This window comes from Giraffa tippelskirchi, chromosome 4 (genome assembly GCF_054371585.1).
Source record: "Giraffa tippelskirchi isolate mGirTip1 chromosome 4, T2T-mGirTip1v1.2.pri, whole genome shotgun sequence".
NCBI lineage: Eukaryota > Metazoa > Chordata > Mammalia > Artiodactyla > Giraffidae > Giraffa > Giraffa tippelskirchi.
In genome coordinates this window covers 6,414,383-6,440,924 of record NC_137278.1, presented here as the reverse complement: position 1 = coordinate 6,440,924, position 26,542 = coordinate 6,414,383, and the positions used below count along the sequence as shown (strand labels likewise).

Genomic DNA, 26,542 nt, shown 5'->3' with positions numbered 1-26,542 from the left:
TGCCATTCTTGGTCAGCCCGGGCTATGCCTTGCCCTGGCTCGCCAGCCTTGAGTCTCTTCGGCCTTTTCCCTGATGCCCAGAATGTGGAGGGAGGAGCAGCTGGCTGGGTTTTTGGGGGAAGCAGCAGCTAAGGCCTCTGCGACCCAGAGCAGAGAGGGGGATCCCCAGGAGTCTGGTTGAGAGATGCTGGTTGTCACCAGTCTCTCTGGCTTTGGAAAGGGTCCAAGAGGGTCCCTTCCTACAGGGTAAGGGATACTCTCTGAGAGTCACTTCCCCCTCCCAATCTGCTTGGCCAGAGAGGGCAAGACATTGCCTTGGGGGAGGCAGGATCTAAGCACTCGTCTTAAAATAAATGAGCGAGTCGGGGTGTGGAGGGCCCCACCACCGGGCAAAGGATAAGCCACTCAGGAGAAGGAAGGCCCTTAGGAAGGAAGGTGGCTTCTGCAAACCCTCCATACCCCATGTGCATGTGGGTAAGACCCAGGAGGCTGCTCCCTGACTCCACTGAAAGCTAAACAGAGCACCAGCAGGAGGAACCGAGGTTAGACTCAACGCTGGGCTGGGGCTTTGGGCAGGAAATATCAAGTCCATTGTGAACTCCGTATCCTGGAGAATGGGGCTAGGTCCTTACTCGTGCTCTGTGACCTTGGGTGAGTCGCTCACCCTCTCTGAGCCCCAGTTTGCTTCTGCAATACCTGCTCAAGTGACTCTGTGGGTCTAAAGGGGAGAGGGCTTTGAGGTCCAAGTGTGGGCTGGAGGGGAGTGTGGGGGGGTGTTAACCCACAGAGTCTCCGAGAGGGCCGTAGACCCCGGGGGCCAGATGTGCTGGTGTTCTGGCCCTTTCCTTGGGCAAGCCTCGTCTCCCGGAGCCTCCCTTTCCTCTGGAAAACAGACATCACAGGGGCCCCAGAGTCGGAGGATTTAGCACGCTGCCTGGTTCTGGGGGGAACCCTTGAAACCTCTCCCGGAGGCAACTGGTCCTCGGAGGCAAGTCCTCTGTCCTCATAAGCGGGATGTTCTCACTGGTTTACATTCTGCCCCTTGATGAGAGAAACAGAGGCCAGAGAGGAGCAGGGACTCCCTCAGCACCCGGGCCACCTCCAAACACCTCTTCTGGCTTTCTGCCTCCTCCAGCTCCATCCATAGCCACCCCCACCCCAGAGAGTTCTAGCATCTCACATCGCACGGTGTCAGGGAAAAGCTCTTTCTCTTGGTGGCAGCCTCGGGATTGGACCCAAGCCTCCTCTGCTCTCAAGGCCAGGCCTGAGCCCCTCTGGGGCAGACACAGCCGCCCGGTGCACAGGGCTCATGCCATCCCTCACCTAAAGACCATAGGAAGGGACTTGGAAATTTCCCGAGATGCATGGGCGGGGGGTCTATGGATGGAGGTGGTGGAGACATTACGTTTGGATTTGGATATCGTTTTAGCACGTAGTCCAATGAATGGAGGGCTTCCCAGGTGGCTCAGTGGTAAAGAATCTGCCTTCTAATGCAGAAGATACAAGAGATGAGGGTTCGATCTCTGGGTTGGCAAGACCCGCTAGAAAGGAGATGGCAACCCACTCCACAACTCTTGCCTGGAAAATTCTATGGACAGAGGAGCCTGGTGGGCTACAGTCCATGAGGTCGCAGAGTCAGACACTACTGAGCACGCATCTTTACCTTTTACCAGTGAGTGGATTGGAGGAGAGGGTTGCAATCAAAGTCGTGTGATCATGGTGATGAACTGGGGGTTCATCAGTGGGGGTGATGTTAAGGACAGATCCTGCATATATTTAGGAGGAAGACTCAACAGGACTTGGTACATAGGTTTCAAAACCTTGTGAATTTGAGATTATATACTCTCTAACTTTTAAAGATCTGACAATTGTGAATGTTTGCCCACATCATTAACTGTTCTTCTAAAACATGATTTTTAAATGATGCATTATGTAAGTGCAACATGTTTTATTTAATCCCTGGCCATTGGACAGGTAGATTGCTTTTTTCCTCCCAGTGTAAACAGTGCTGTGACAAGCATCTTTGTACCAAATCTTGGCATAAACATTTCTGTAGTAAATTTTTGCACATGTCTCTTCTTGAAGATAAATTTCCCCAAATGAAGTTGTGGCATTACAGGCTGGGAACATCTTAAAAGCCTTTTGATTGAAAAATTGTTCAGTTGCTCTCCACAAAGTGTCAATATGTTCCCATTTATATTTTCAGCAAAAGTGGATGAGGGAGTGCCTATTTCCCTGTATCCTTGCCAGCACTGAGTATTATTGTTTTCTTAATAATTGCCAACTTGATGAAGAAGAAAAAAGTAGCTCACTATTTCAATATTCACTTCTTTGATTACTATAAAATAAAATCCTGGAATCTTGAGCTAGAGGAGGCTTTGGGGTCATGTAGTACAATGTCCTCATTTTACTAACGGACCAGTCGGGTACCTGAGAGGTGAAATAGCTCTCCCAAGGCCACATGGCAAATACACAGGGCAGGAACCTAGGACGGCTCATTCCATCGGGTGGCTCCCACGGTGCCATGATGAGTTGGCCTCTGGGGTGGAGATGAGGATGTCATTGAAGTTGGTAGGGTTCATCTTGTCCTAAATCTCTTTTGCTCTCAGGTAAGGAAAAACAAACAAATGGAAATTAAAAAGAGATTCCTTCTCACTGTCATTATGAGACGAAATAGTTTGCATTGCATGTGGCCTATCTACCAGGGCAGAAAGTGGGAGTGTTAGTCACTCAGTTGTGTCTGACTCTTTGCGACCCCAAGGACCGTAGCCCGCTTGGCTTCTCTGTCTGTGGAATTCTCCAGGCAAGAATATTGGCGTGGATTACCATTCCCTTCTCCATGGGATATTCCCAACCGAGCAATCAAACCTGGGTCTCCTGCCTTGCAGGCAGATTCTTTACCCTCTGAGCCACAAGGGAAGCCAGGGCAGAGATCATCATAAATTAACACGCCAAGTTTCCAGATATGAAATTGGGGTCAGATTCCCAGCCAGGGGTGAGACAGCAGAGTGGTGAGGGCTCAAGGGTAAGTGTGTTGGCTGTGCATCCCTGGGAAGCCCCCCACCTCTCTGAGCTCTGGGTGCCTGGTGTGTGCCTGTTGGCAGGCACGGGAACCAGTGCCGGTAAGTGCCAGCAGTTGACCTCACGGGATGGAAGCTGATTGGCCATCAGAATCAGGGGACAGTTCATGGCCACCCCCCTGGGAGGTCAAAGGGTAGATTGTCACGGGCCCTTGACGGAATTAGGAGCAAGTGGCAAATGCAGAAGACTTCCGTGTTTGGCCTGGCAGTTTGGTGGCTAGATTGTTCTGGGAGGTGGGGAGGGTGGGCCGGCTCCTGAAGGCTGGGTTTTAGGATCCTGCGTGGACGTGGGCCTGGGGGACTGGAGACACAGCTGCCTGGGGTTCTGTCCCAGAACCGCTGCAGTTGGACAGTGACTGGAGTCACTAGCCCCTTCTGGGCCTCGGTTTCCCTTTCTGTACAGTTGTTCAGATTGCCGGATGATGCGACTTCCTTCGGGGACGCCCCCCCACTCCTGGGCCCCAGGGACGAGATGTGCTTGGGGTCCAGTGTCCGATGACTTGGCTCGGCCACAGGCACATCCTTCCTCTCCTGATGCCTCCGATTTCTCATCTGTGAGCTGGGGATCATAAGCCCCTCATGACACAGGGCTGCTGTGTGTGAGGTCAGACACGGCAGAGGCACTGAGTTCCGTGGCTCACTCGGTGCTCCTGTGAGCACACCAGTGCTGACGGAGGACCCATGCACAGTGACTCGTGAGGGTCAGAGGCTGTCGCCGCGGCGGGAGTTGGGCCTTAAATCACATCTGTGGGATTCAGGCCCAGCTCAGGGTTCACGTGTTCGTCACTCACTCCTCCCGGGAGCTCTGCACGGTCCCTGCTTTACAGATGAGGAAACTGAGGCTCAGAGGGGACCGCAGCTGGCCAAGGACACACACCTGGTGAATGATGCAGGGGAGAAATTGACTCTGGGCCTGGGGGAGGGGTCCTGTGCAGCTTGGGGGGGGGGTTGCTGAGACGCTAAGGGCACCAGTGTGGGTGAGTGTGAGTGAGTGTGGGCGCCGGGAGTGGGTGTTCAGCCCTGGCTCACGTGGGCATGCACCAAGTGTGAGTGATGGGGTCGCAGCATGTGTCAGGAGTGGGTGAGCGGCACGTCGGTGTGTGTGAGGGCAGGTCTGAGCAGGTTGTGATGTAGATGTGCAAGGGGAGGGGTGTGGGGGCACTTGGGTGGAAGGTACAGACAGGCCGGGGCTGGGTCAGAAGCTCATTGCTCAACTGCCTGCCCCAGGGCCAGGTGACGTGGCTGCCGCATCTCTCCCTTTCTGCCCCGGCCTCGAGGCTTCGGTCTCTGGGAGCCCCCTGCCCTCGAGCCGTAGGGAAATGTCACTGGGAGGAATGACAGTAAGGATGCATCCTGTTTACCAAGTGGGTACTCGGTGCCAAGCATGCTGAGTACAGACTTCCCTCCTATGTTCTCACTGTAGCCCTGGGAGTAGGGACTATTGTGTCCATTTTACAGATGAGGGAAAGAAGGCCCAGGCAGGTTCAGGGGCATGCCTAAGACTGCCCAGCCAGTCAGCGGCCAAGATGGGGCTCAGGCTTAGACTTAGACCTTTGTCTTGCCAAAGCCATGCCCTTCCCACCCTGTGCCAGCGTCCCATCTCTGTGAGCCGTGTAACCTTGGAGCTGCTGCTTAAGGTAGTGAGTGTCCCATCAGTGGAGGCATTCAAGCAGCTGCTAGAGTGTCAGACAGTGCCAGGTGTTCCTGGATGCCTGGGCTGAATGAGAGATTGGATGGTGGGGTGGTGGTAGGATCCTTCTAGCTGGAAACACACAGAGTCCTACTGATCTTATTTATTTTTGGTGGTGCCGTGTGGCTTGCAGGATCTTAGTTTCTCCACCAGGGGTTGAACCCATGCCCTTGGCAGTGAAAGTGCGGAGTCCAAAGTACTGGACTGTCAGGGAATTCCCAGCCCTACTGGTCTTGCTGTTCTGATTTCTGCAGGGGACTGGAGGCAGCTGCACTTGGCTTCCTCTGGGGCAGCTCTGAGGCCTGCAGGAAGGTGGCTGGAGAAGGGCTGGGACGAGTCCAGGGAGCCCCACCAGGAGCGTGCAGTGGGCCGGGCCGCACCCCCGTCTCTGAGGCTTTCTTAGCTCAGCCCCATCCATGGGGGCCTTGGGTTCTGACCTTGTGTGGACCCTGTGCTGACCTCAGGGAAGCCCCCCAACCTGTGAGCTCTGGAGCAGAGCACCCTATTGTGCAGTGTTCCCTGTTTTTGGGGAGCTCGCAGACTGGGGGCTGGGAAGCTTGGGGGGGCAGCCTGAGGAGGGGCAGCCCAAGGGTGAGGCCGTAGAGGCCCAGAGCGCCCCGGCCACCCTGCCCTGCCTGCCCCTGCCTGGCATGGATGGGGTGCCTTGGGAAGTGTCTGTTGGACCAAGGAAGATGCGGAGTCCTCACGGGGGGCTCAGAGGCACAGTGACACAGAGGATCGCGGGGTGTGGAGGCCGGGTCGCAGGCCCCTGGGTCACCGTAAGCGACTTGGGGGCTGGGACACGTCTGGTGGATTTAGGGGTTTTTTCAGTGCCCAGCCTAGAGCACGGTGCAGGCCTGTGTGTGCCTCTGGGGAAGGTGCGGTTTTCCTAACGTGCTTGTCCACATGTTGCTTTGTTTTGCTCCTCCGATGACCCGGGTGGGACCCATCTGTGCCCCTGCCCTGCCATCTGATGGGGGCGGGGAGTTGCCAGGGAGTCAGAGTCTGGGATCCCTGTTCCAGCCCACGACTCACTGTGGCCTTTGGCAGCGCCTCTCAGGGTCTCAGGTCCCCATCCGTGGCACTGTCAGTAAGATGGGGCGTCGCCTCTTCTCAGCCCCAGGAAAGTAGTGCTCCCCACCTCGGGAGCCCGGCGGGGTGCTCGGGATGGGCGCAGGCCAGCTGCTGGCTCTGGCACTCCTGCTCTCCTGAGGTGGCCCCGGAAGCTGGCGGGGCGTCCAGGCCACACTGAGCTCTGGATTCCCTGGCAGGGGAGGAGGAGGAGGGCAGAGGAATGTGGCTTTGAGGAATGTTTAACCCAAGGCAGAAATAGCACTCTGCTCTTTTTTTCATTCCAGGCTTGGGTTTTCGGCCAGGAAATGGGCTCAGAGTGCTGTTCCCTCTTTCCTGGGTCTTCTCTGGCTCCCCTACTGCTCTCGCCTTCTGGGGGCAGGAAGTGGCCTCTTTCTTATTTTTTTAACTAGGAAGCTGCTGTGGGAACCAAAAAGGACCCTGGATTTGGAGGAAGGCAGAGTTTACATCCCCGGTTCTCTACTTCCATTGGAAAAGACCCTGATGCTGGGAAAGATTGAGGGCAGGAGGAGAAGGGGGTGACGGAGGATGAGATGGTTGGATGGCATCATCGACTCAATGGACATGAGTTTGAGCCAACTCTGGGGGATAGTGAAGGACAGGGAAGCCTGGCGTGCTGCAGTCCATGGGGTCACAAAAAGTCAGACACGACTGAGTGACTGGATAACAACAGCTCCATTTCCCAGGCCTGTGATCACTTCCAACCCTGACACCTGCTTTCTCTTCTAGGGACCTGGGGTAGGGGAGGCAATAGGATCTGATATCTAGGGACCTGGTTTGGTAGGGGAGGGGGTGGGATCTGAAATGTCTTGTCGGTAGTGTTGGGAGTTCCCCCTCAGGGACCAGCCGGGCCTGGGTACAACGCCCAGCTCCTCTCATCAGCTCTGGGAACTTGGCCAAGCCCTTTCTTGTGGAGCCTCCTCACTTCATCTGTAAAATGGGCAGATGATGGTAGCCCCACCTCCCGAGGTGGTGGATGGAATGAGGGTGAAAACATTGACAAGAGGGCCTGGACATCCTAGACTTGAAATCCCTTCTCTGAGTCCTGGGGGCCTCATGCGTAAAATGGGAAAACTCCCCCCTGCGGGCCTGCAGCCGGGTGACATGAGGGTCCTTACCAGGGATGAGCGGCCACGAGGACAGCTTTTCATCTGACCCTTCCGTTTGCCTCGTTCCTCTGACCCCGGGGCTCCCCACCCTGCCCACACTCGGCTTCTACCAGCGCCCAAGTCCCCTCCACAGAGGTGCCTGGGGCCCAGCCAGTGCCTGCCCCAGACCTGGCGGTGAGGACACGTGTAACCCACCCTGCTTCCATCTGGCTCAGGGCACCATGTGGATGGGACTGCGTCTGGTCTCACGGTTCACTGGTCCATCCCTGGTCCTCGGACAGAGCCTGGAACACATTTGTCTGAAGGAAAGAAACAAATCCATCAATGCACACGCTAATGGATGAAGGACGTTTCTTCTCATCCATCTTGGGTCTTTGCTGTTCCTTTGCCTGGCCTCCTCCCACCTCCTGGCCTTGGTGATGGGGGGCTTGCCACATCTGGGGGGAGGTGGACCTCAGAAGGCAGGTGCTGGGAGGCTGGGCCTCAGCAGGTCGAGGACCCCAGCCCCTCTCTCCTGCTGGGGTCGGGAGACGAGGAGGGGGTCCAGCCAATCAGCTCAGTCCCTCCTTTGAGGCCCCTCCTGCCCCTGTCTCTTTGTAGGAACTACAAGATTCCTGTTCAAAGGCAGGAGATGGGGCTATTTTTGGCATTGTGGGGGAAAAAAAACGAATGCTTCCCTTCTGTTCAAAAATATATGGTGTGTGTGCTGGGCAGGCGAAGAGCTTGGTGGAGCTCAAAGCCTCTGCTGGCAGGGAGGGGGTCCTGCCTCGGGCCCCCATGGCCCTGACACTCTCCATGGCTCACTAGCCCACACGGCCACGCTGGGCAGTTATTGTTTCCTTGCTAGGCCTGAGCGGAATGGGATCTTAATTAAAACCAACAGTAGTTGTCAAAATAAAGGAGAAGAGCCTGCCAGCTGCTCCCACCTTGATGTATGTTTCCCCCGCCCTGGCTCCGTGGATGGAGGCTGGGTGGTCATGAGACGTGTTCTGGGCACATCTCCAGGAAGGGGGCCAGCCTGCCGTGTGAGAATGGGTGGAGGCCCTGGGTGTCCCTGTGGGTGAGTCTGGCCGAGGGCATCCCTGGGCCACTATGTCACCCTTCACTCCCCAATCCAGAAAGTGTTTGTTGAACAGCCTTCGCATGTTGGGTCATGGGAGTGCCAGGACACGGGGGTAGATTGGATGGATGGATTTCTGGCCCTCCTGGTATCCAGTTTGGCAGGGAAACAAAATAGAGTGTTGTGCAACGCAACGTGAGTCCACTGGGTTTGGGGTGCACCTGGGAGGGCTTCCTGGAGGAGGCAGTGTATTAGGAGAGACCTTTTTCAGTTGTCACATACGCATGTGAGAGTTGGATCATAAAGAAGGCTGAGCACCGAAGAACTGGTGCTTTCAAACTGTAGTGTTGGAGAAGACGCTTGAGAGTCCCTTGGACAGCAAAATCAAACCCTGAATATTCATTGGAAGGACAGATGCTGAAGCTCCAATACTTTGGCCATCTGATGCAAAGAGCTGACTCATTTGAAAAGACCCTGATGCTGGGAAAGATTGAAGGTGGGAGAAGGGGATGACAGAGGATGAGATGGTTGGATGGCATCACCAACTCAATGGATGTGAATCTAAGCAAGCTCCGGGAGATGGTGAAGGACAGAGAAGCCTGACGTGCTACAGTCCATGGGGCTGCAAAGAGTTGGACAGGACTTAGCAACTGAACAACAACAAGGGTAGGGTTGCCAGATATGCTAAACAGTTATTCGCTGTTTACGTGAAATCTGAATTTTTATTTGCTAACTTTGGCAGCGCGACCTGAGGGAGACGTAGGAGCTGAGAAGCCATGGGGAGATCTGGGGGGAGGCGTGGTTTATGGGAGATGCTGAGAGTGTTTCACAGAGAAGGAACAGTGCGTTCTGGGTCTGGAGGCATCAAGCTGTGGCAACTCTGAGGCCCTGGAAACCCAGAGGAGCAGGGGTGGGAGTGTAGAGGGGGTGCCCCCGGAGCCAGAGGCCGATCGGGTAGCCCCTCGGGGGAGCAGCTGACCAGCGGGGCAGAGCTCCACCCAGAGGCCACACTGGTGGGGCCAGCCTTGGGAAACAGGCGAGGACACAGGGCACCGAGAGGGAGAAGGGGGCCCTCCTTGGCCAGAGGAGACAGCGGCAGGTGGTCAGGGTCACGGTCCAGCCTCTGGTGGGTTTTGGCCAGGCTGGCGGGTGTGCGGGTGTGACTTTCTCGGAGTCCCAGTGCCGGAGTCCAGGACAATGAATGACCTGACTCATAGCTCTTAAAGGGCCAGAGCTGGAGTTGGAACCCTCTGAGCCGTGAACCCTGGGCTTCTGGGGCTCTACCCTCGCAGGCCCTGGGATGTGTGCCCCGGAGCCCTTGGGGGCCCCTGTGATGAAGGCCAGCCCGGTGTGTCCCTCCCCTTCCCAGGACTAGGGGCAAAGCAAGGAAGTGGGGGCTATGCGTCAGAGGAAGCAGAGACCATGTGTCCCAGGACAGGGTGGATAGTAGGAGGGCGACTATCCATGGCTTATTGTAGCGCCCCCCGTCCCTGCCCAGGTGCTCATGTTACTGGCCCTGGTTGTCCTGCCCTGCCTTTGCGTGCTGTGACACCTTTATTAATAATAGTAGCAGTTGCTAACATTTTGGAATCTTTGCTGTACTCCATCTGCCTGGATCATAGGCCTCTTCTTCTTTTAAATGTTTACTTGGCTGCACTGAGTCTTAGTTGCGGCACGTGGGATCTTCAATCTTTGTGGCGGCACGTGGGATCTAGTTCCCTCACCAGGGATCGAACCTGGGCCCCCCCTGCATTGGGAGTGCAGAGTGTCCGCCACTGGACCACCAGGGACGTCCCATGGCGCTTCTTCTGGCTTAATGCTTCGTTCCTCTTGAATGTTCCCTGGCCCCTTCTGGTGGTCCCCAGATCTCACCATGCTCTGAACTTTGGACATCAGCACCCCCAGTGCTGGCAAGCCCTTTCTCCCTGCCTGCTGAGGTCTGATCGCCTTTATAGGTCAGTGTAAGCTCCCCGTTCTCAGGGAGCACGCCCTGACCCCTACTTGGGTTGGTTTCCTGCTTTACATGACAGATAATTAGACAGCCCTGTGGTCCCCTGCTGTAGGTCCGAAACTACAGTTCCATCAGGACCTTGGAGGACAAGGACCAGTGTCTAGGTCACTGTCGTGTTCCCTGGCCCATATGAGTGCTCAGAAATTAATTGCTGGATGAACGAAGAGGTGGAAAATGCTGTTTGTTCCTTCTAACCACCCTGGAAGGAAGGTTTTGTCACCACCACCACCATCCCTATTTTACAGGTGAGGAGACTGAGGCTCAGAGGTGAATTCAGTTTCTCAAGGTCACATAGGGGCTAAAGAATGAATTACTCAACTCAGAAATAGACCCTTCCTGTTGGCCACATGCCTCAGTCCCTCCCACAGCCTCTGACCTCGAACCCAGGTCTCCCGCATTGCAGGCAGATTCTTTACCAGCTGAGCCACAAGGGAAGCCCCTGATCTTGGCAGGTGCTTGGAAAATTGTTCGTGAAATTGGGCTGCACCAAATCCCTGAGCACTCCACCCGCCTCTGAAATGTTTGGGAGGTTCTTCCCCAGGAGGCCTGAGAAAATCTCGATATCAGCCTTTCCCCCAGCTCTCAAACAAAGCGGAAGGTGTGGTTTGCTTCCTTCAGGACCTTCCGCTCTTCTGGAAGATTCAGAGTCTGTCAGTAAAGAGGGCTTGAACCAGGGCGTCGTTGGAGTCTTACCTTAGTATGTGTGTGCGTGTGTGAGAGAGCGAGCGAGCACATGTGTAGCCACCAAGGTCAGTCCATTTATTAGCCAGAAGTAACTGAGTTTCAGACAATAAAGGTAGGCATGTCTACTTTCCAACTTAGCCACCTGAATCAAGCATAGCACGTGTATTCTATAAGAATGAATGCGCGCAGAGCGCCTGCTGCGTGTTGGATGCTGTTCTATGGTTGTGATGTAGGCGGACCCAGATCCTGCCCACAGATTCAGCCACTGGGGAAGGACAAAATTGGAAGATACAGGCATTCCTTGTGCCGTTTCTCTGATGTCACTGTTGTTAACGTTTTTGCCAGTTCCTACCAGTCTCTTCGCTATGTATATAGCTATGGTAGGTTTTAGCATGCATGCTCAGCTTTCAGATAAGGTTCAGAGAGGTTAACTGACTCGTCCAAGGGCACACAGCTGGGACGTGGCAGAGCTGGGATTTGAACCTGTGTCAGTGTGCCTTGGTCTGGTTCCCTCATCAAAGCAAGTCATTAATAGATCAGCAGATACTATGCACTTTGCTTCCCAGCCCTAGTGGCCCTTTTCTGGGGATTTAGAGAAACCAAAGATTCGGGGGGACAGATGGTGAAGTGCAGGAACCAAGCAGAATGTTAAACAAGGTTATTCTCAGAATACACTTCTGTGATGTTTCAGACACCGCACTTCCGGACAAGCTCTGCTGTCACTCAGACCCTGGTTCTGGCTCCAGCTCCACTGCACAGTAACTTTGGTCCTTGGGCAAATGGCTGTACCCCTGGGGTCTCAGTTTCCTGATCTGTATAATGGGGATAATCAAAATCCTTACCTCAGAGCATCATTTGGGCAGTGAATGAGCTTCAGACATGAGACGTGCCTCGTCTCGGACACACACAGTCATGCCTAATACATGGCAGCTCCTTCGTCCTGCTATTCCCGGAAGCCACGAGACAAATGACATCTTCCTGCAGTTTGACTTGAGAACATTTTGGGAACACTTATTCAACTTACATAGAAATTAAAATCAATGCATTTTGAAACTTTAATTTTAAAGTAAAACAAACATCTGTAAATGATGAAATAGACTGCAAAATCTACAGAAAAATTTGAACTAAAACACATGACTTGAACTACACCTTTTTTTGGTGATTTCCTGGACTCTGCCCCTCTCTCCTGGGGTGGGGGGCCCTGGCCCTGTTCCCTCAGGGGGTCTGGGGAGGGCACCTTTGGGGAAACCTTGGACTCCTCCAGGGACCAAGCACTTTCGCCTACCTGTGAATGGGTCAGCATGAACATTCCTAGTCCATTTGTCAGAGGAGAAAACTGAAGCTTGGAGTGGGAAATGAATCCTAAAGATTTGAAGCTCTACTCGGGAAATCTGAAAGTGAGAAGGGGCATCCAGGAGAAAGATGGGGTCCAGGGGGGCCTTACTCTCCAGGAGAGGCCACCAAGGGGTGCTTTGATGGACAGGAGCTGCTGCTCCCCAAGTCTCATGCACCCCAGTGTCTGGCCCGCAATAGGCGCTTGGCGGGGGCTTGCCATGGCCTGGGAACACGGGGTGGGTGGCCCCCTTCTTGGGGATGACCATCTCCAGGCTAAAGCCTTCTTGACTTTGGGGTCTGGAGTCACGGGGACCTGACCTCCCACCTCCGCTTCTCCACCACTGACCACGAACGTGACCTGGGATGAGGGTCTCTGCCTCTTGTGAAGCCTCGGTTTCTTCACCAGTGAAGTGGGCTGTTGGGGACCCTTCACCTCTCAGCACAAGGGCTGGTGCAGCCCCAGAGCTCAGCCAGTGGGGTGGTCTGGCACTCAGGGAGGGACCTGAGGGGCCATGTGGGGTCAGGGGCCTCTGAACTGGGATCTGAGTAGCCTGAGCAGCCTCTCAGGCCTGGGTTCCCTCGAGGGCCTCTCCTCTCTGCGTCCAGTCTTAGCCCGGGCCCCACCACCTGGCGCCGCTAGCCACATGTCCCATCCTGAGGTGGTGAGACCCCTCACATTTTCTGCCGATACCGTGACTGTTGGCATGCGAGTTTACGGCTCCGTGTGGAGCACTCATCACTTGCTGGGCTCAGCGCCTTCAACCTCTTCTTGTTGGCTCCAGCAGCAGCCCTGTGATGGAGAAGGAAACCACAGCTCAGAGAGGCGACTGCACTGACTGGGGTCGCACAGCGACCGCATAGTCGGTGGACCCGTCCCCGCAGTGGGAGAGAGCCCAGCTTCTTTGGGGCCATGGTCAGGTCCTCCGGGCCTGAGTTCAGGGTAGTGAAGAGCAGGTCTGGGAGCCTGGGGTCTGGCTGGGCCCCTCCCCGCCCGAACCCACCCCCTTTGGTCAGGTAACCGACATCCACTCCGGGTTCCTGAAGTCAGGGGTCCCGGCGCTCTCCCCCGACCCCCACTGGGCTCTTCGGCAGACAAAGCAGCCCCAGGACTGCTCAGTCATCCTGCCACCTGGCGCCCTGACCCCTCTTAGTGTGAAGGATCGGGGCGCCGTGAGCAGGTAAGGAGCAGGGGCCAGGAGCGGTCATAGCCGGGTCAGCTCATGGGTGACTATAAATGTGGCTCATGCAAGCCCCAGGAGCCCAGGGCTTTGTGAGGTTCTCCGGAGTCCCACGTGGAGGGCGGGGTGCAGGGCTGGCAGCTGTAATAGTGGCTCACGGCTCTGGTCTTTATCTCCCCATGGCTGGCAGTCCGAGGTCCTGGGTCCTCTCCCTCAGCAAGCCTGCACAGAGGGTGCAGGGTGGCAAGGCAGGCGGGGCCCTGCCAGCGGCCGTGAGCCCCCACCAGGCGGAGCTCAGCCAATGAGGGTGGAAATAGCCACTGGGGCCAGGCCACTGCCACCCCTGGGGGAGGCCTGTGCGGGCTGGGCTCTGGGCGACTGGCTCCTTCCGGGTGAGGGCGAGGGGCTCCCAGAGCGCCCGGGAGGGCTGGGCGGGAGGCCAGGCCTCCTTTCTGATGAAACTCAGGCTAGCCCTGGAGCCCAGCTCCCCCCTGCAGCTGGGCATTTATGGAAAATAGGTGTGGGGCGGGCTGGAGGACGCTGGGTCCGCTCTGTGCCCAGCCCGGTGGATCATCGCAGGGCAGTGGCAGTGGGTGGCACGCCTTACCTCTCCTCTAGCGGCGGCTCTGCTGGAGCGTCCGTGTCATGGATGAGCCTGCCTGCCGCCCCTGGCCAAGGTCACCAGGTCATCTGTTCCAGGGCGGGTGCTCACCCTGCAGTCTCCTCTCTGCCCCCTCCTGGTGTTCCCCCTTGGGGCCTCCTGCCTGGGGGCCTGTGAACCTCCATGGTCATTGACTCACTGCTCTTAAGTGACTTCGTGGGCGCGTGGAGGTCTCAGAAGCCCTCTGCCCACCCCCCCAAGAGAGGAAGCCATGTGGCCGCAGGTGGGGGACAGCCAGGATTCGCCCGCTCCTCCATGGAGCACCAGTGTGTGTCCATGGGGTCTATATGGGCTCACCCCAGGGGCTGTGTGTGACCCATGGGTCTGGGACAGCTCGGGTGGGGAGTGATCGGGGCTTGGGGAGCTTGTGGCTCTTGGGGGATCAGAGAGAGCCCCGCTCACACAGCCCTTGGGCGGCCGGCCCCTACCAGTCGGAAACCTCAGAGGCCTTATTGAACGCTCTTTCTTGTCTTCCCATCCCTCTGGTGCAGCCCTTAACACTTGGCACAGCAGGTGACGCTGCCATGAGCAGCAGGAGGGGGCAGGGAAACAGGCCCAGACCCTGGAAGTGACAGGTCACGCAGGAAGGGAGCCGCAGAGCCCTGAAATCCACAATGTCCCAAGACCACCGTCCTCCCTATGGGCAACTGCCCCTTGGGGGAGGGCGGGGGTCCCTGCCCCTGGGCTGGGGGAGCCAGGCTGCTGCGGTGCAGGGGGATGCGTCCTGGCCCACTAGCACGTTCCCTCCCTTCTCTGAAGAAGCTTTGCTGGGAGGGGAAGGACGTGACCAAATTAGGGCCGCTGGGCTGGCCGCTGCTGGGTGGGGCCCAGATGGGAGGTGGGGGGATGGGAAGAGGTTGGCACAGCCCTGGGCTGGAGTTGGGGGCTCTGGGCTGGCTCTGGATGGTGGGGGTGTTCTCGTGTTCTTCAGGGAGCCAGGATGGGTGGGACTGCCTGGTAAGGCGAGAAGAAGTGGTGCTCACAGGTTGGGGACCCAGGAGGGGAGGTCTGGTCTGGGATGGGGGTGCATTTGGGCCATGTGGTCCATGAGGGGTCCCTGAGCTGTCAAGAGGAGCCAGAAGTCTGGAGGGAGGGGTGTGGGGTGCACGTACTGCCCCTCCCCCCCCAGCCAGAGAGACCATGAGGAGGGCTCTGGGTGGGGACTCAGAGAACCCCAATATTTGGAGGCTGAGCAAAGAAGGAGAGCCCTGGGGCCTGGGAGGGGAGCTTTAGGGCAGGCTGCACTTCTGGAAGGAGCAGGATCCGTGATGTCAGAGGGTGGGATTTTGTGATGAGGGGTTGCTGATGGCCAGGTCCAAACGGCCCCCATGTTCTCTTTCTGTGTGAATCAAACCGGAGGCCCCTTTGCTGACGGGTTTTCCTTCAGCCGTGGGGGCAGGGGAGGCACAGTCCACATTCTTGCAGCCTTTGTCCTTGAAGATGGAAAGGGACTCCCACGGACGACCCTGGGGAGGCCGCCCGCAGGGGGTCTTCCAAGGGCCTCTGTGGGGGCTACAGCCCCTGCTTTCTGTTCCCACCATGTATGACCTGAGCTTCCATCAAGAGAGAGGTATTTTGCTTTAGGGAAATCAAAATCAGACTCAACATTTATGCTAGGCTCCAGGGACCGGCTCTCGTGTTCTTTCCCGGCAGACAGAGCTGTGGGCAAGGGAGGAGGAGCGCCCAGGAACGCGGCTCCGGGCATGGGAGGGGAGCAGGGGGCCTGGGCGGACCCCCACTGCAGCCAGGGGTGAAGACTGGGTTGGGGGGCAGGGGCTAGGGCCTGCTCTCCACACTGAGCCCCCAGCAGACCCACTCTAGCTCCGCTGCCCCCGGTGCTCAGGGCAGGTCAGCGGGAGGGAGTCCAGTGGACACCCAGCTGGCCTCTAAGCTGGGAATTTTCTATCCAGCCCTCAAGAAACCCTCCCTGATGGCTCTGCCTGCTAGGTGTCTGTAGCCATCCTTCAGATGAGGATCCTGAGGCTCAGAGAGGATCAGCCGCTTGTTTTGGAGCAAGCCAGTCTACCAGTGGTCGAGACAGGCTGCTGACCCAGAGCCTCTCCAAGTTTGGGCCGCGTGGTCTTAAATACCGGTTCCCTAATGAGCCTGGGCACCTGGAGGCAGGAGCGAGCTGGAGAAAGGCAGCTTGTTTTTAAAACTGGCCGGAGCCAGGGATAATGGTGAAGGTAAACACGTTGTGAGAAACATGTTTTAGGACATGTTCCCAACCCAGCCAAGTGGTTTGGTGACGATGTGGGAAGCAACAGGATCTATTCTCTGCCTCCCACGTCTGGACACTGGGGCTGGGCTTTGAGGGTGATGCTAGGAGAAGTGTTTGACCACTGAGGACTTAGCATCCATCTGGGAAAATGAGGGGGAAAAAGGGCTTCTAGTGAGCCCTCACCGGGTGCCAGACATTGCACCGAGCACTCTAACTTCATCCCCCTTCTCTCAGAGAGAGGCTGTTATTTGTCCCATTGGTGGCTCAGACTGCCACCTGCAATGCAGGAGACCCAGGTTCGATCCCTGGGTCAGGAAGATCCCCCCGGAGAAGGAAATGGCTACCTGCTCCCGTATTCTTGCTTGGAAAATTTCAAGGACAGAGGAGCCTGGCAGGCTACAGTCTGTGGGGTCACGAAGAATCAGACACGACTAAGTGACTAACACTTTCACGTTCACCAATGAGCAAACCAAGGCTCAGAGATGTGAGTTCATTCTCCCAACGGCACACGGCCAGAGCCTTCTTTGTGGTCTGCCCTATTTTTCCAATGTCCTGTAACCCCTTCTCCCTGGCTTGGCCCTGCAGGCAGCGTCCTGTCTGACCCTCTGTTGTATAGTTGATGGGAAGACAAGACTCCATTTAAACAGCACTTCCCACATACGAAGGGGGTTCCCAAAGAGGGGGCTTAGAAGGGCTTCCTAGAAAAGGGACATCCCAGCTAGGACTTGAAAAGTGTTACCCAGGTGACAGAGGTGAGGGCAAGAGCTCTGGGCAGAAGGAGCAGCCAGTACAAAGACCTGGAGGTGGGACCGATTAGAGAAGCTTGAGGGCGTCACAGGACTGAGGTGGGTAAGGGACCGGGGGCTGGTCGCCCTGAAAATGACCTTCATGCATCCTGAGCCCTGAGCCCTGAGCATGGACCTGCCGAGGCCGTGGTGGACGCATGTTAGTTTCACACTTGAATGGAGATGCGGAGGGATGGGAGGATGGGACCAAGCGGGGAGCCTGAGCCTGGGAATGTCACTCTAGCGTCTGGGCAGAGGGCGAAGACGGAGGGACCCCATAACTGTCCCCTCGCCCCCTCCTCCCTTGTAGTGCCTGTGGTCCTTGGAGCTTCTCGGGGCATGTCCCCCCAGCAGGACCCTCAGCTCTTCTGGTGCTGTGAGGGGGTGTACACAGGCGGTAGGCTGATGAGGACAAAGCTTTCCCCCCAACTTTTTATCTTGAAAGCTCAAGAGCAGCTCTGGGGCCGTGAGCACCTGTGTGTCCGTCGTCTCGATGCACCAGCTGTCAGCATTTTGCCACGTTTGCTTCCTGTCTCTTTCTAAATATGTGCGTGTATATTTCTGAACCTCTTGAGAGAGGCTGCAGGCATCCTGATTGTCACCCCTAAATACTTCAGGGCACATCCCAAGGAAAGAGGACATGGTCCCATGTCACCTCCGTACCGCAGCTGCTCCTAATGAAATGAGTGGTGAGTCCATCTGGGCATCTGAGTGTGTGCCTGTGGGCAGCTTCCCCCACCATCCCCATCATATCTCTCACACCCATAGTTGTATTGGTTCAGTTATTCAGTCGTGTCCGACTCTTTGTGACCCCGTGGACTTCAGCATGCCAAGGTTCCTCGTCCTTCACTATCTCCTGGAGGTTGCTCAAACTCAGGTTCGTTGAGTCGGTGATGCCATCCAACCATCTCATCCTCTGATACCTCCTCCTCCTCCTGCCCTCAGTCTTTCCCAGTGAGTCAGCTCTTTGCACCAAGTGGCCAAAGTATTGGAGCTTCAACTTCAGCATCAGTCCTTCCAATGAATATTCAGGACTGATTTCCTTTAGGATGGACTGGTGGGATCTTCTTGCAGTCCAAGGGACTCTCAAGAGTCTTCTCCAACACCACAGTTGGAAAGCATCAGTTCTTCGGTGCTCAGCCTTCTTTATGTTCCAACTCTCACATTCATACAAGACTACTGGAAAAACCATAGCTTTGACTAGATGGACTTTTGTCGGCAAAGTGATGTCTCCACTTTTTAATATACGGTCTAGGTTTGTCATAGGTTTTCTTCCAAGGAGCAAGCGTCTTTTCACTTCACGGCTGCAGTCACTGTCTGCAGTGATTTCGGAGCCCAAGAAAAGAAAATCTGCCAGTTTCCACTTTTTCCCCATCTATTTGCCATGAAGTGATAGGACCGGATGCTATGATCTTCAGTTTTTGAATGTTGCGTTTTAAGCCAGCTTTTTCACTCTCCTCTTTCACCTTCATCAAGAGGCTCTTTAGTTCCTCTTTGCTTTCTGCCACAAGGGTGGTGTCATCTGCACCCATAGTAGCTGGTCTTTAGCTCCAGATTCAGGACCCAAGTCAGGCATTTCAAGTTGCATCTGATGGCCTTATCTGTTTAGTCTTTTTTTTTTTTTTCCTGGAACAATCCCCTGCCTTGTTCTCTACCTTTTTGCACTGACATTTAAGTATCCCAGACAGTTGTCTTGTCGAATGTCCCACATTCTGCATTTGTCTGGTTGTATCTTCATGATTAGACTTTGGGCTGGAATTTGGAGGCAATCCTGCCTGACCTTCGTGGAGTGGGAGCAGGTGGCCAAGCCCCTCCGTGACCTGCCTGCTGCTCGCTTCCCCTCCAACAGACCCCAGGGCTACAGGCAGTGAAGCAGTGGCAGGTGCCAGGCCTGGCATGGGGCCAGGGGGTACCTGTTTCCTGGTTAATTAGCTGCATAAAACAGGGGCAGGGCCTGTCTCCCCCTTCCCAGCTCACAGCCTGCAGAGCTTGGCCACCTGCTGACCACTCCATGCTCTGTTGTGGGGGCCCTTGTAATGGGGAAGGGGCAGCCAGCCATGTCTGTGTTTTGAGGGCTTATTGGGGACGGGGGCTGGTGAAAGGCACGGGGGAGGAGGTGGAGGTGAGAGGCCCTGGGGGGGTTGCTGCTGGGTGATGGGGCAGGGGGCATGGTCAGGAGAGGGTCGGGACTTCTGAGCTGAGGGATTCCAGGGAAGCCTCCTCCTTTGACCTTGAGGGGGGGCCTCGCCTAAGGTCAGCAGTGGCCCAGCACCCCAGCGCTTGCTGCCCAGCTCCTACTGTTTGTATCATATGATGCCAAGGTCACACAAGGTCACACAGCTCTTTGGATGACTCAGAGTGGTGGGGGTCGTCCACTTGGGCATCCGTCCTGAGCTCTGGAGGCACAGTCCTGGCCCCTGGCCCCACCCAGCCACCTCAGGTAACTCAGCCAAGTAAGCAGGCCTGCCTGAGCCTCAATCTCCTCATTGGGAAAATGGGATCACACCTATCTATGGGATTTTATGCCCATGAAGAGCACCAAGCACTTTAATCTTCACAACTAACCCATTTGACAGATGAGGAAACTGAGGCTCAGAGGGGGAAGTACTTCACCTGGGGACACGCAGCTAGTAAGCTGCAGAGCTAGGTTTAAACTTGTGCTGTCCATTCTGGCTCCAGAGTATGAGCCCCTAAGCTCCTGGCTACGCTATGATGGATCTCCTTTGTCTCCAGGGTGGATATTTAAGGATCAGTCCCTTGGCTCCTGCTGCCCTTCTCTACCAAGTATGGGTGGTAAGTGTAGGGCTGCCCAGTTTCTGTTAGACCAGGGACGATGTTCCTCACCACCCTCCTGCCTGATTCCCTTCCCACTCTCTTGTTCTTCAGTCACTCAGTCCTGTCCGACTCTTTGCGACCCCATGAACTGCAGCACGCCAGGCTTCCCTGTCCTTCACCATATCCTGGAGTTTGCTCAGCCTCATGCCCATTGAGTCGGTGATGCCATCCAACCATCTCATCCTCTGTCATCCCCTTCTCCTGCTCTCAATCTTTCCCAGCATCAGGGTCTTTTTCAATGAGTCGGCTCTTCGCATCAGGTGGCCAAAGGATTGGAGCTTCAGCTTCAGCATGAGTCCTTCCAATGAATATTCAAGGTTGATTTCCTTTAGGATTGACTGGTTTGATCTCCTTGCTGTCCAAGGGACTCTCTACCCTCTGCCAAAACTCTCTTGGAAAATTGCATTCTTTTACACCAGGTCTGGCTGTTTCTGGTTACCTACAACTCTCACTGTTGCCTTGCTATCGCTCTCTCTCTTTTTAAATTGGAGTGCAATTGCTTTACAATGTTGTTTGGTTTCTGCTGTACAACATCGAGAATTAGCTATATGTGTCCATATATCCCCTCCTTCTTGAGCCTCCCCCACCCCCAATCCCATCCCTCTAGGTCATCACAGAGCCTTGAGCTGAGCTCCCTGTGTTATATCTACAGCAGCTTCCCACTAGCTATCTGTTTTACACACGGTCGTGTATATATGTTAATGCTGCTCTCTTGGTTCGTCCCTCCCTTTCCTTTCTCCTGTGTCCACATGTCCGTTCTCTATTGTCTGTGTCTCTATTCTTGCCCTGAAATAGGTTCACCAGTACCATTTCTCTAGATTCCACATGTGTGTGTTAATATATGACATTTGTTTTCCTGACTTACTTCACTCTGTATGACAGACTCAGCACTGTGCCCGTGGACAGGGCATCTCCTCCAGCCTCTTGTGGGAGGAGAGTGCAGACAAGGGGGGCTTGGCGGAGTCTTGCCACCTGCCCCAGGAGTCTGACCACCAGGGTCTGGCTGTGGGTGGGTGCCTGAGCCACAGACTCGAATGCAGACCCTTGCCCTCCCACTGCACGTCCTGCCGCCCTTTGTGCCTCAGTTTCCCCATCTGCAACCAGGACAGAGTGGCGGCTTCCCTGGGAGCATTGTCAGGGCAGCTGAACCGAAGCACAGAGGCCCACCCTGCTATAGATCGAGGCTCGTGGTGGGCGCTCGGGACTTGGCGGCTGTTACGAGCTTGCTCTGAACAGTTTTTTGAAAAGTGACCTCAAGTCTGATCAGGCACAAATGGTGAGGTGGGCTCACCTTGGGGCTCCTTCCCCACTTCGCTCGGAAGGGATTTCAATTCTTTTACTCATCTGACCTGCACCCAACACTCACCCTCCTGTCTGTTCATTTGTTCATTCACTCATTCATTCATTCTCCAAGTCTGGCACATATGAGTGCCAGGCCCTGTGCTGGGGACTCAGGAATATTCACACCTGTTCTGATTGAATTCCCAGGACAGCTAGTGTGGCAGGTACTATAACTGTTATTCCTATTTTACAAACAGGAAAACTGAAGGCATGGAGTGCTGGAGGTGGTCTCCCAAGGTCAACCCCCACCCCGGGAATGAGTGAGGCCTTAGAGGTGGTTAGATGTTCTTGTTCAGTGACTTTAGAGAAATTACTGGTTTTGTTCCAACCCGAACTGATTCAGTACTTTTCAGAAAAAAAATTTTTTTTTTGTTTATTTCACGGTTCAGTAAAGAATGACTATTTGGGCTCTGCTGGAGGTTCTGCTACTTTATATGGCTTGTTCTAGCTTTTCATTCACGGCTCCGTTCTTGCCTTGCCTGTAAAAAGAACCTGGGTCTGAATGCTTTGAGGGGCTGGAGGGATGGGTGGAGGAGGGGAGGGTGCTGGGTGCTTCCAGGGTGGAGGAGGGGGTTCAGCTTTTCTGTCCCGGCCCTCCATGTGCCGGCCGGGCAGCTGAGTGCCTGGGGAAGCCAGTGACTTCTCTGACCATCCTGTCCCCAGGGACACCAGATGGGGAGACGACTGATCCTCCGTGTTGGCCCGGGCACACAGTCCTGCCTGCTCTGCCCAGGACAGCAGGGAGAGGCCAGCCCCTGCTTGCAAGAGGCTGATCTTGACAGTCCTCCCAGCAGCACAGTGGACATCTGGAAGGGATGGGCCATTGTCGCCCCCTGGGGTCAGGATGGTGAGACTGAGACTGCTCACCAGCTGGCGGTAGGGGATTGCAAGCATCTTCTTGTTCAGAGCTGGCTGGTGTCCAGAAATGTCCAGATGTGGGCAGAATGGCCGTGGGCAGGGGCAGGGAGGGCAGGAAGGAGGCTCCCCTGTGTCTGTCTGTCCCCTAGGACACCTCCCTGAGCTAAAAGGCCACTTTTCTCTTTTTTCTTGCAGTTACTGAGAAGGAAGTCCAGCAGTGGTGAGTAGCTGCGTTTTCCCCAAACTGTTGGGTGGGTTGGGGGTGTTCGCTTCATGCTGATGGGCCGGCAGCCCAGCTGCCCAGGACAGGGGCACGTGGAGGGCCCTCTGAGACGGGCTTATTCACAAACGGGTCCAGGCAGCCTTCGGTTCAGATTCCTTTGTTCATGAGGAATTGATGTAGATCCAGTTGAACTGTGGTTGGGGGTGGTAGTGGGTTTGGTGGTGACCCCTTGCCTTGGATGACATCTCTGAGGACTGCCAGTGTTAATTTCAGACCCTGCTCACCCTAGGGAGGGGTTTGAACCAGAAACAAGTCAGGAGACTGGATCCCAGGCCCAGCTTTGTCACTAGATTATCACATGGTGGTAATCATGGTATCACTTGAGAAGTCTCTTCCCCTCTCTGGGGTTCAGCCACTCTCTCTATAAGGTGATTGAACAGATCGGATCAAGGATGGTAGATAGTTTTCTTCTTGGATGCCGGCTGCTTTGATCAGTCCATGGTAGCTGCCTGGAGTGCTGTGTTAAGGAGGATTCTGAGGCCGTATGTCATGGAGCAAACGGAAAGTATAGCAGTGAGGCATCAATGAGGTCTGTAATGGATTAGTGATGCCTGTCCTGGGGCCAGGAGGGGAGAGTGGAGTACCGCCTGTCATTGAGGAATGTGGAGCCCCCAGGGGAGGCTCACTGTTAGGTGAAGCTGAGTTGGGGGTGGATAGGTAAGCAAGGAGAGGAGCTTGGAGACCTTCTAGAAAGTTTGGTGGCCTAGAAATGGACTCTAGAGCCCCAGCCTTGCCTCTTCCCATCTCTTTGGCCTCTGAGCCTTCGTTTCCTCATGCAGGAATAATGAGAGAGTGAAGTGTGGTCCCTGTAAAGGTCACAGCGCAGGGCCCAAGGGCTGACAACCACTGATGGTGGTCTGCCGTCCAGTGTTTAGATGTGTACTCCATCAGAGCAGGCCATGGAGGCCACGCCTGGGGAGGTCCCAGGCCACGAGACTCCTGGGGGAGCCTTGCCGGGGGCGGGGCCAGGCTCTCCCGAGGGACCGCTGCCTACACCTCCCTGACCTTGAGTCCAGGCGGCAGAGGGGGAGAGCCGTGGCTGCCCTGCCCAGCTCGGCTGACCCCTTGCTGGAGACCCCGGCCAGCTGGGCAGCACCTGGGTGGTGAGCTGGCTGCAGGGATGGAGGGTGGGCAGGAGCAGTGCCTCTTCCTTCTTCCTTGCCCACGTCCTTGGCCCCGACAGGTGGGCCTGACCCACCTCCGACCTCATTTTCCAGTTCTCCACTCCCCAGGTGTGCGGTTCAGAAATACTCCTGCTTCTAGGTCTTTATCCCCCAGGCTCACCCTCCTGGAGCGCCTCACCCCGCCTTCCTGCTGTGTTTCTCTTTTGCTTAAAGCCCCTTTGTGGGGACTTCCCTGTGGCCCAGTGGCTGAGACTCCACGCTCCCAAGGCAGGGGGTTCCACGCTTGGTCAAGGAACTAGATCCCACATGCGACAACGGAGAGCAGAGATCCTGCACGCCTCGACTAGGACCCGGCGCAGCCAAACAAACAGATGAATATGTATATATTTAAAAAAGGCCCTCATGGCTTCTCACTGCACTTAGAATGAAGGCCCAACCCCTCGCCTGGCCCTCAAGGCTCCCCGAGGTCTCTGGCCTCACCTTCTCCCTGGGCTCACCAGGCTCCTTCCTGCCTCAGGGCCTCCGTTCCTGCTGCTCCCTCTGCCCCAGATCTTGACATCTTTGCTGCAGCGTCACCTCGTGGGAGACATCACACTGACCACCCTCCTTGTCTCTCCAGCCCAGTCCAGGGTGGTCTTGTTTGGGGCTGACTTTCAGTAGCTGCTCCACCGAAGAGGGGCCAGGCCCAGGGGTCTTGACTCTGTGACTGGTCCTGGGCCACCTAGTAGGCAGAAGCAGAGCTGGGCAGGTGCCGGGTTCCCCTAGGCGGGCCCGGGCCCCAGGTGGTCAGGAGCGCAAACCAGGCCACAGTGATACGAGGCTGGGCCGGGCCACGTGGGCTCTCATCGCCCACCTGGCTTCATGCTGCTCACCCCCTCTGCCGCCCCCAGCTCTGTATTCATGGAGGGAGGAGGCTGGGGGCTTAGGGAGGTGGGGCCTGTGTCAGGTCCTGGTCCACAGCCATCCTCTTGACCATCTCGACCATCTCATTTCCTGCTCTGGGCTCCATTCACCACAACAGAAGGTCGAAGACCTCGATGGGGGCTGAGTAGGAAACCGCAGACCGTGGTCCCCCACCGTTTTGGCCCCAGGGACTGATTTCATGGGAGACAATTTTCCCACCGACCAGGAAGCAGGGGGATGGTTTGGGGATGATTCAAGCACATTACATTTATCGTGTGCTTTATTTCTAATCTGATGCTGCCGCTGATCAGCCCAGAGACTGGGGACTCCTGCCATAGCAGGTCCCAGGCCCTTACAAGCGATTGTGACATCGTGATCACCCGGAGAGTGAAGGGAACACGATCCCAAATGGGAGCAACAGGGCGTAAATAGTGCCCCCAACACAGTTTTGTGATAAAAAATGTGCGGAGGGAACAGAAGATGGGAAGGAAACTGGCCAGAGGCTGGTAGTAGGTGTGTTGGGAGTGGTGGCCTCCTGGATTACGGGTATTTTCTTTCTCTCACAGTTTCTATTTTATAAGTTTTCCGTAATGCTTTTTATTATGTTTATAATAACCAAATAGCTCGATGGCATTGTAACAGAAACAGTGGGCAAGGCAGGAAGAGTTCTGCAGCCGCCTCGACAGGGCCAGCTGTCAGTCCTGGATCCTCAGCCTGCAGTCGCAGCCGTGGGTCAGGAGGCTGCCTCTTCTTAACATCTGCGGGCGCCTCCTATGGGCCAGGTGCTTAGAACAATGCCGTGAAGTCAGGCTAGGAGCAGCCCATTTTACAGATGAAGAAACTGAGGCTCTGAGACACTTGCCTGGGTCACCCAGCTCTGTGTGTGTGTGTGTGTGTGTGTGTGTGTAGTCTGGGTCCAGCTTGCTGGCCTCCATGGCCAGGGGTACAGGGGCTCAGCCCTGCTGGCTGTGGCTTTGGGAAATCCTACAAAACTGAGGGTTGCAGAGGGTGGGAGGGTGGGAGGAGCGAGAAGAGGGAGGGGAGAGGCACAGGGAAGAGGCCCCAGCCTCAGGGATGTGTTTGAGCCCCTCCTCCGGATCGTCTGAAGGCTGGTCTCCAGGGAGCTGGGAGGGGAATGCCATGGGAAAGGAGGTGTTTGAAAAGATAATGGGGAACAGTTTGCCAGGGCCGCTGCGGCAAGCAGTCCCAGCTGCGTTTGGCTGATTGCAGCTGGGGGTTATGCTTTATTCTTTATCCACCTATTTATTTCCCACTTTTCCCACTGCAGAAAGCAGCATCCGCCACACTTAACCCTTGGCAGGGAGGTGGGTAGGCATGGGGGGCTCGCTTCAAGCTGGGTCTCAGGGGACAAAGCTCTGTGGGATCCGAGAGCAGTGGGTCCCAGGAAGGCCTGGAAGGCTGGGGCCTTGGGGAATGAGGTCCTGGTGGTCTTGGGGCCGCGGGGCCTGCAGAGAACGGAAGCTGAGCTGGAACTGGACCTGTGGGTCATGGCCGGTGTTCATTCATTCGCTCATCGCTCATTCATTCATTAATTCACACCCTCTTTCACTCATTCATTCACTCACTCCTTTATTTGCTCATTCATTCACTCCCTCATTCCTTCACCCCCTCATTCACTCATTCATTCACTCACTCCTTTATTCACTCATTCATTCTCTCACTCCCTCATTCCTTCACCCACTCATTCATCCATTCGTTCATGCCCTTGTTCACTCATTCATTCATTCATTCCCTCATTCACTCCCTTGTACCTTTGTTCATTTGCTCACTTCCTCATTCACTCATTCATGCCCTACTCTCATTCATTGGCTCACTTTCATTCACTTACTCCCTTATTCCTTCATTCATTCACCCACTCCCTCTTTCCTTCACTCCCTCATTCATTCATTCATTTGTTGGCCCATTCATTCAGTAAATCTTTACTGAGCACCTACTCTGTGCCAGGCACCTTCCCAGCACTGGGGGCAGCAGGGACTGGGAGAGACGAGGCGCTGGAGTCTCCCAGGGGACCCAGGCTGGTGCAGTGGGGGGCAGACACAGGCTGGTGCCATGGTGGGAGGCGTACAGGAAGGAGTGTTTTGTAAGTGGCATTCAGCCTTCAGTGTTTTTATGAAATGACAGATTTCTTTTCCTTCCCTTTCCTCTTAAAGAGGCGTCAGAATGAATCTAGGCTTTTCTTCTCTCATCTCCACCCTGTCGTGGAGAGCTGACTCTCAGGTACAGTCAGCCACGTCAGATGCCTATGCTCTGGTGGCCGGAAACCACATGTGC

At 55.6% G+C, this 26,542-nt stretch overlaps 1 protein-coding gene across 1 annotated transcript in view; it reads left to right on the top strand.

Annotated features, from left to right (window-relative positions):
* NCS1 (neuronal calcium sensor 1) overlaps positions 1–26,542 on the top strand; it is a 53,935-nt gene that overhangs the window by 4,746 nt on the left and 22,647 nt on the right. The window contains exon 2 of the mRNA XM_081595868.1: positions 22,136–22,160. Within this exon, the coding sequence (XP_081451994.1) occupies positions 22,136–22,160 (25 nt within the window). The remainder of the gene's footprint in view (positions 1–22,135; positions 22,161–26,542) is intronic.